This window comes from Oculina patagonica, chromosome 1 (genome assembly GCF_052425735.1).
Source record: "Oculina patagonica isolate OP01 chromosome 1, crgOcupat, whole genome shotgun sequence".
In the NCBI taxonomy this organism is placed as follows: Eukaryota; Metazoa; Cnidaria; class Anthozoa; order Scleractinia; family Oculinidae; genus Oculina; species Oculina patagonica.
Window position 1 is genome coordinate 39,335,641 of NC_135758.1, and position 9,868 is coordinate 39,345,508.

A 9,868-nucleotide genomic window follows, 5' to 3' on the forward strand; every position below is an offset into this window, starting at 1 on the left:
AGCAAAGTGCTGGTTATATAGTTACAGGGAGCGCGAGCGGTTCTGGGTTTTCAACAAACCATTGCATTGTGGGAATTCTGTGTGCTTTCACGCGGCCTTCACGAGAGTGAAGGAGCAAGAAATCACAGACAAAATACAATAATGTGGCAGTTAAAATTCGTTGTGTTAGGTCTTTTAGGCCTTTTGGTTGGACTTATTGTCCTGTACAGGAAATCGCCAAGTTTCCGGTTCCGCACAAAGTATTTTAGCTACAATTGTTTGATGATGTTCTACGCCATAATCTGTATCGTAGTGGGAGTGTTTCATCCATTTGATGTTGAGAACTTTCATCGGGTCGCAGGTTTTGTGTACAATTCCCTTGTCAGATTATTCGCAATACGCTGCGATGTTGAAGGACTTGAAGTTTTTAATACACTCAAGGGAAAGAATTTCATAATTGTAGCTAATCATCAGAGTTCTTTGGACGTGTTTCCGATGCTTACGGCGACCCCGCATAGAACCACGTTCTTGGCGAAGAAAGAACTTCTCTTCGCACCTCTGTTTGGCTTTGCGGCTTGGCTTTTTGGAATGGTGTTTATAAATAGAGGGCATTCTAAGAGCGCCAGGAATGTTATGGATAAAACGGCGAAATGGATCTGTGATCAAAAGGTAAGTTATACAGACTCAGTTAATTGATTAAGTAAATGATCCATGTACAAACTTGTGTGTTCTTTGTTCACTGGTATAAGCTTAATATTGAGCAATGATCCGCGTACAACAAATAGCAGTGAACAAAGAACACACGGGCAGGGGAGGGGAGGGTTGGGTGCTCTCCATTGTTTTAGTAGAAGGAAAGCAATGCAAACACATACGCTCCAAACAATCAAAAATAAACTCATTAACATACAGATGGGGGGGGGATGAAGAGGGGGGGGGGTGTTAGTTTGAAATACAGTCAACTCTCTCTTAACGGACACCTCTATAAGACGGACACCTCCATAAGACGGACACCTGGTTATGGTCCCTGCTGTTTTTCAGTCATTTTACTGTAAGAAAACTCTCTGTAAGACGGACACCTCTCTAAGACGGACAACGGACACTATGAAACCACCAACGGACACGCACAAAAAGTTATAATACTTCAAAACTTGTTATCGACATATAGCATAGAAGGTCAGCGCCTTTAGAATACCAAAATACTGCTAAAACGCATTACTTCTTTACTTAAACTTGTATATGGGCACCAAAATTTCAGTTTTCTACTTACAGTATTATCGTTTGTTATTAACAAACAAGTTGAATTTCTGATATTATTTTAGTTCCACTTTATAGGTTTTGCTAACGTAAGCGACTAAAAACAGACGTGCACTCGTTGTGCATAGCCGTTTAGCTTCATCGTCTCAAAATTTCCGGTGTCACGTTACCTTGACTCTCTATAAGGCGGACACCTCTCTAAGACGGACAGTTGAGGTGGGTCCCGACGGTGTCCGTCTTAGAGAGAGTTGACTGTACCTTATTGGTACTTAATTTTGCGGGTACTTTATTTCGTGACTTTTGCAAGACAGTATTTCGCGGGTTTTATTTTTCGTGATTTCAATAGGCAAATATGAAGAAAGGGCAATAATTTCACGATTCAAGCATTCTCAACTTCATTTTATTTTTTAAAAAGTGTCAACTTTTTAAAATTTTTAGATAAACTGGAACAAGTGCAAAGCATGTTTAAAAATTAACCTTTAAGGTAAAATGGAAAAAGCAAAGCGTATATTTCAAAATTGACTTCTAAGTGTACTACAACGTGGATACACCTTGTCTCGGTACTTAGTTTGCAGCAATGTTTAGTTGATACATATCCTGTGTATGTTATGGTTGGTACATGTTAGTCATTTTTTTCTGTGAAATTTTAATTTTTGGGTATTAAATTTTGCGGGGATTTTTATTCGCGGGTCTTTAATTTCACGATATTTTTACGATCGGGAAAAACGTGAAATTAAAGAAACGCAAAATTAAGTAACAGTAAGGTACCTTTACAATGCAATGGGCAGATATTGCTATGGCAAACATATCAGTGAATGAGTTTTTATTAATGAATTGACTCCTGAATGGTGCATAACATATAATTTTATTCCAGAAGACTTATTTAAGTTATGATTTATCAGCATATAAATTTTTATTGATCAGTACTGTGGTATTGGCTTTTTTATTTGTTCAGGATACAGCTAATTTCATTTTGGAAATTGTTTCAGATTAATCTTTGGATTTTTCCTGAGGGAACCAGAAGCCAAACAGGAACTCTTCTTCCATTTAAAAAAGGAGCATTTCACTTGGCTCAACAATCACAGGTAGATTATTATTGCAGTTTTCAAAGACATGCAAACTCTGAAATTCAAAACTTAACCAACGATTGTGCTTTTTGCTGCTGTCAATCATTATTATAGCGACAGCCAATGAACCTTAAAAAAAGAAACAGACAAAATGGATCAAAATCAACCAACACAACTCACAGATGTGACCTTTTCAGCCTTAAAGTGAACTTCTGTTTAAACTTTCCCGAAAGCTCCACTAAAAATGATTGACGGCAGCAAAAAGCGCAAATCGTTGCCTGCGGTTTGATGACCCCACGATGACCCCAGCCAGGGCTCGAACCTGGACCACACAATCTGGAGTCCAGCATACTTACCATAAGGCCTCTGTGCCTCCCATAATGTAGGAATTGCAAGGCTCGATATTTTTTTTTCATATATCAGTACATTGCATTCAATACTGGAAACACTGCACATGTTAAATATGTTGATAACATTGGGAGAATACATGACTTTCGCTTTATATTTGACATTGTTTATTTCTTGTTTTAGCTCCCTATTGTGCCAATTGTGATCTATGATTATACTTCAATTTTCAACAAGAAGAACAAGTTATTTGAATATGGTAAGTTTCATTTGGTTCTGCCTTTTAAGAATTTTGTGAAGCACATTCAATGGAGCCTGCACCTTAATGAAGGGGGGGGGGGTAGTGTTTTTTGCGACTTTTTTTTGCTTGTTTACAAGCGAAAATAGGAGAATAGCAGTTATGTGGGGCAAAATTTGGAACATTCTTGTCATTCTTGTCTACTCTCAAGGGACTTTTTTAATTTCTCAAGGGAATATTTTAATTTCTCAAGGGATTACTTTCCGCTGTGGGTGATCACGCGATCTCGTGGAAAAAACGTGACTTGTCATTTACAAACGTTATATAACAATGTTAAAAGTGACATGTCAGCTTTCTTATCTCAACGCACGTGTGTCTGAAAGGCGATCTGTAAAAAGCGTCGCACAAACAATGGATTGCGTAACTAAAACACGAATAAATAGCCACTAGCACTTACATCGTTTAAAAATTACAAACGTCAAAAATAAACCATACCAAAAAACTTGCTCTTTTCAAAGATATTATTGAAGTTAAAACAAATGCAAGAGATGGGGGCTTCTTTTAAGGCTTCTTTTTTAGGCCAAATTTGGTCGCTACAAGCGCCCATTCTATTTCGTCATCAGCCTAGGTCGTTAGGGACGTGACCTCGCGTTGACAGCAATGTTGCATCACAGGCAGACCACCCTATGTGTTCGTGGTTAATTATTGTTGTTGACATGAGACGAACAAAAGAAATTTTGAAATGATTAATCTATAAGGGTTACTGAAATAAAGCTCTGGAAATAACATATCTAACTACATTTCGCTCTAAATATCTCAAAGTTTAATGAAACGTTTATCGACTCATGTGTTGTATTTCTTCGCCTGCGCGGGCCGTTTTAAGCACTTTTTTAACTGATTTAGCTGGCCGAAGGCCATACATACATACATACATACATACTTTATTTAACGTGGAAAAAGTACACACTTAGCTGTTAGCTAGTTTACAGGTGCTCCACGATTACAAGTTTAGTATTTACAAAAGTATTTACATCAAAACAAAGGGTATAAAAGTATTACATCAGACTATTTTAAAATGGTTAAAAAAAAAAAAAAAAGAAAAAAAAAAAAAGAAAAGAAACAAACAAACAAACAAACAACAACACCATCTAGCTAAATTAAGATTCCTAAAAAATATATATATATAAATATAAAAATCCTATCTAAAAGCGATAAAATATAATTATTAAACATTGAAATCAGTTTGTCTAATCTTTTTCAAAAAGTCCTTTGAGCCTGCCATGGAACGAATATCACGAGGTAGCATGTTCCAGTGCTTTGCTGCAGCATAACGCCACGACTTAAGACCATATCTGGTAGTGTTCACTTTAGGTATGGAAAGATTAAAATTACCGCGAAGATTGTACGCTGTTCTCTTTTCAGTTATAAGATTTTTGAAGCTGGATGGTGCCCTGCCTTGAATAATATTGTTCACAGTCAATAACATATCTTGAGTGCGACGATTTTCTAAGGTTGATTTTGATCCGATACGCCGCAAGAGCGCTTCGTACGACGAGGTCTTGTCGCTGTACACAAATCTCAAGGCCCTCGCATTTGTTCTTTCCAGTTTTTCTATATTTCTTCTTCCACAGTGATACCAAACTTGACTACAATAAGAAAAATAAGGTAAAATAAAAGCTCTATACAAGGATTCCTTCGTATTACAAGGTAGAATGTTCTTTAACCTGCTTAGAGCGTTTATTTGGCTCCCCACCTTGCGACAAATGTCCGCAATGTGTGAATCAAATTTTAGTTTATCGTCTAAAGTTATGCCCAGTAATTTTATCTCCTTGGATACTGGAATTTCTTTACCCTCACATTCGATCTTGATGTCACACTGACTAGCATTTCCTAACACCATGGCGTTATATTTTGTCGGGTTGGCGATCATACCGTTTTGTTTGAACCAAGAGCTGGCATTGAACAGATCTTGGTTAATCATGTTTTCAACTGCGCGGGGACATTCGTTTGAGGCATGTAGATTGGTGTCGTCTGCAAAGCTTAGTAAGCTGCTCTCGTTTATAGCATAGGCCATATCGTTCATAAAAATATTAAAAAGAAGCGGTCCTAATATTGACCCCTGGGGTACACCACTACGAACGACATTCCACGATGAAAAACTGTTTCCCAGTTTGACTCGTTGGTAGCGATGTGAGAGATAGCTCTGAAGAAGGGACCACGATCTTTCATCCAGTCCGTAAAATCTAAGCTTTTCCAACAGAAGATCGTGAGGGATACAGTCAAATGCCTTGCTAAGGTCCAGTGTAGCAGCACCAATAAAGTGGCTTTGATCAAGTTTTTCTTTCCACTCTTCGGTAAGTGTTAATAGCGCCGCAGAGCAGCCATGAAATTTCCGATACGCGAACGTATAGTCGTGGAAAATGGTATCAAAATACGTACTCATCTGTGTATGGATAATGCGTTCAAACACTTTGTCGAATGCGGGCAGCACGGTGACAGGTCTAAAGTTTGCTTTGTCCAACACGCTGTCCTTTTTGTGTAAAGGTGTAATCTGACCATTCTTCCACCCTTCGGGGACTTCTGCCTTTGCAATAATAGTATTTATAAGATCGCTTAGCGGTTCAGACACTGATGGTGCCGCTGCCTTGACTGCTCGTGGCGGAATCAAATCGTATCCCTGGGCTTTGTTTGTCTTGATGTTGTTGAGTATTTGCTTTACTTCGTGGTGATTTGTAAAACGAAAAGCAAAGTTCTTACTGGCTGTACTGTTCTTAGGTAAGCGAGAGGCATGTGACTGATGTTGGAATGGAGTGTATGAATCGATTATTAACTTATCGGTGATATTTGTAAAATAGTCGTTGAAAATCTCTGCTACTTGAGCTTGATCGATAATCGTTCTGTTGTTTTCCTTTAGAATGATCAAATCGCTTTGCGCACGTTTCTTTGTGTGTAAAAGAGGACGTAGTGACCGCCAAAAAGCCCTGTAATTTCCAGCACGTGAGCAGCACAGATGATCAAAGTGTTTAATAACAGACTTTCGCCTCATGGAGACCACGCGATTTCTTAACACTCGGTATGCTTCCCAGTCATCTGTTTTCCTTGTTTTGTTAAATTTTCTTTTTAGACTGTTTCGCTTTCGAATGGCCTTTCTTATCTCCGGTGTAATAAATTTGGATTGGCCGGAAGCCGCCTTACGCTTTCTTATTCTGATGGGTGCATGTTTGTCAAGCACATCAGTATACATCTTTTGCCAGGCCCAGCAGATGTCATTGATGTCTTCGAACACATACGCTACATTAAACGGCACACATGCAAGGTCCTTATTGAAAGCATTCGCGTCGAAGCTTTTAAAACACCTGCCTTTCGTAAAAGTGGTCTCTGGTTTGGATAATTTCTTGTTGAGAATAGTATAGACCAGTTTGTGATCACTTAGGCCTGTCTCCATTGTTCCTGATTTTAATGCAAATTTCGGAGAGTTTGTTGCTATTATGTCCAAGCAAGACTCTCTAGAAGCTGAAATTCTTGTTGGCTCCTTTATGAGATTGTCCAAGCCGTAAATGTCGCAGATATCTAAGAAGGCTCGACCTTGTTTCCCACTGTCTTGTGGTTTTAGAATATCGCAGTTTAGATCGCCCAAACATAACACATTAGCTCGGTTTGAAATCGCTGCGTCTAAAATTTCGCACATGTCGCTCGTAAACGTCTGGTTGTTTACTGACGGTGGTTTGTAAACATTAAGTAAAGACATAAGTCGCTGTCCAAGTTGAATGTCGACGAGTATTGCCTCCACTGCTTTGCTTCTGATTCTCACTTGGCTTGAAGGAATGGATTTACGAACATACAATAAAATACCTCCACCGCCTTTCTTGCGATCTTTGCGATAACATTCATATCCTTTGACCGCGAACTGGGAATCTGGAAATGATGCATCTATCTTCGTTTCTTGCAGACACAAAATGTCGAACGTTTCGATCCAGTCCTGAAGTTCACAGAATTTTCCAGCGAGAGCGTTTATGTTGAAACTTCCGATAATGAAGTTCTTATTTGCATATCCGTGCAAAGTGTCGAAGAGATCGCTATTTGCATCATTTAAATGCCCATGATCTGAAAGTTCGCTTGAATTAGACAAATCGAAGAATGAATCGCTAAGCTGTGGTAGAGAACAAGCCAAACATTTCCAGTCTGCTTGAAAGTTGTGAAGATTTTTAGTGTCGTCCCTTCGTAGCCCTACACACTTGCCGTGATAGCTTCTTTTGCAGCCATTACACAATATGGCCGCCTGATTCTTCCTGACAGTCTTCTCGCAAGACGAACACTTAGGCTTTTCGGTCGGGCCCGGGTTTAGCTCAATATCGTGATGAAGAGCAACATCTGAAATCCATAAGCACAAGTATCCATGTTTGGTCCATTTGGTTTGAGCTGTTCTGATTCTGGACTGATTTTGAGTCGTCGCTCGCTTGAAGGCATTCAGTTTGTTTGACAACACGGCGCTCGAGTTTAAACGCTCTAATGAGTAATGAATTATTGTTGGAGAATACTTTTCGACACCGGTTTTCCATGACACAAAGATGCAAAATAAGAATATAGCAGAAATAAAGCCAGTAAGAGAGAAAGAGGAGACAAGGCTTGCAAGTCGGCGGCCGCCAGCAGCGACCTCCTCCACTTCAAACCGGAATTAACGCCAAACTACTGAAAATCTCACCTATCTGACGACGGCTATCGGTCGGTGAGTTGTTGCTCTATCTCTTCGCCGAATTTGAACTTCATCCCTCCAATAGTTTCCGAGAAAATCCACGCTGAAATCATGCATACGGCTTTTTGACTGCACAGGATAAACCTTCGACTCGTACTTCATGCAAAAAAAGTCGGTATCTCGAAGAGACTTTGATTGGTATTTACATGTTGCAAGCTATGCTTTGTAAACTTGAATTAAAGCGTCAAGTGATTATTACTGAATTATGCATATAGTTAATGTTTCCACTGTCAGTGTTATTTACACTACCTGCCAATGTTGATTGTTTATGATCATAGTGTTTTATGGTTAGCACTGCATTAATTAAACTCCAGCTTTTGGCTTGGGCCTGGCCAGGGTCCAGGTGTCGCATTCTTAAGAAAAAAAAAAACACCAAAACACCTTTTCTTCACAGGAGGTCTAACTATTCCACTTTCAGTATGTTTTACTCCCAGATTGTACCCCTTCTTAAGTTTCTTGTTGTCTCTTCTTACCCTCAGGTCCTTGTCTGCCTCCTATGGACTCCGTATCCCCTTTACTCCTGGACTCTCCCCCCTTCCCCCATTCCCCTTTCCCCTGCCTTCAGTAAGTAGTGATGAAAGATCATCCCATCCAGGAAAAGTTGCGCTGATCCTAGTTGCCTTGTACTATTGGCAGTAAAGCTGGGGGGCTCAGCCCCCCACGCTTTAGTGCTGAGAAATGTTGCAAGCCCAGCATAAAATTGGTTTGTCAAGATATTTCATCTCCTGAGTGAGTTCAAACATCTTTAAAACTTCCTTGGAAGTCTTTGGGAAACTTCATTTATCTTTGGCAAGTTAGAAAAGTGAACGGAAATGTTCATATGGCCTTTGAACAACAATCGGAGAATCTTCGGAAATCAACGGTCTAGAAACTGCTCAGAAATCAAAAAATTGCTAAAACGGAAAAAAGTTGCTCCAAATATGAAAACCTGCCGAGTATTTTTGGGACAGTCTAAGCCCCCCACGTTCCAAAACGCTCCGCAGCCTCTGTTGCCGCTTACCATATAAACCATAGCACTGAAAGTGTGCAGACATTGTCCTAACTTTTTCTGAATTCATTTCTTGGTAGGGACCATCAAAGCAAAAGTGTTGGCTCCCATATCAACTGAGGGACTCACAACTGATGATGTTCCAGAATTTACAGAAAATGTGCGCCAGCAAATGCTGAAAGTCTTCCTTGAAGATGACCCTTCAAAAAGTGATAAGGATGCAGTTTCAACTGAAGACAAAAAGATTAAGTAATGCTACAATCAAAGCAAACTTAACTAACATTTAGATATTACGTGATTGTATCTAAGTAAACTATTTAATATATAAATTTTAAAAGTGAAAATAATTATCTCAAATGAATGAAGTGTACATTTTGTACGAAAAAGTTGCTTATTTTGATCCAAAAAAGACAAAATCACATTATTTTTTCAAATTTATTTAGAGCTTTCATTGTATGAGCATATTCTGATAGCACAATTTGTAATTAGGGTGGAATTATTTAAATATGGCATTAAATGAAAAAGAAGCATAACAAATAAAATGGCTATGCCTCCCGTAGCAACAATGCAAACTTTAAAGAGTTCTGATTCGAACTCAAGAAAATATTGGAGTTCGAATTTCACAAATATCACGATTTTAATTTTCATGATTTTGGTCAAAGGTGATGACATCAGGCACACACTGTCGATATATCATACAGTTTTTTAACATTCAGAATTTTTAATTTTTTATGTTTTATTGGCTCTGACTCGTATCTCCACAAAACTTTGGGTTTTTGGCAAAATTCAAGATAGTGAATCTTTTTAGACATGTACAACGTTTTTATGTAATCCAATATTTATAATAACAATTATTCAACAAGCGCGTGTTGAATATAAGTTGGCTATAATGATCTCATACCGTAGAATTCCGGTTATAAGCCCCCCGCTTATAAGCCCCCCGGTTATAGGCCCATCATCCTGGAAACAAAAAAATACATCCGGTTATAAGCCCCCCGGATATAAGCCCCCCTCTACCAGATGACAGTACTGAATAGGGCTAAATGATGCTTTATTATGTGTTTTTAACTTAAAAACATATTTCGATCAACACTCCCATGGGTCGATTGAAACGTTTTCATTCCGCTATAAGCCCTCCCGGATATAAGCCCCTCCGCTTAAGCCCACCCAAAACCCCTTACGAAGTTGTATAAGCCCAGGGCTTATAACCGGAATTCTACGGTATCCAACAAGCCCGAGTGGAA

The 9,868-nt window shown here is 39.0% G+C and overlaps 1 protein-coding gene across 1 annotated transcript; it reads left to right on the plus strand.

Moving 5' to 3' along the window:
• The first annotated feature begins 5 nt into the window (after positions 1 to 5).
• Positions 6 to 9,719, plus strand: LOC144630106 (1-acyl-sn-glycerol-3-phosphate acyltransferase alpha-like). Its single transcript, XM_078488398.1, has 4 exons — positions 6 to 648; positions 2,223 to 2,318; positions 2,832 to 2,904; positions 8,705 to 9,719. The coding sequence occupies exons 1-4, from the start codon at positions 142 to 144 to the stop codon at positions 8,875 to 8,877; spliced, it is 849 nt and encodes a 282-aa protein (XP_078344524.1). The 5' UTR covers positions 6 to 141; the 3' UTR covers positions 8,878 to 9,719.
• Positions 9,720 to 9,868: the final 149 nt, after the last annotated feature.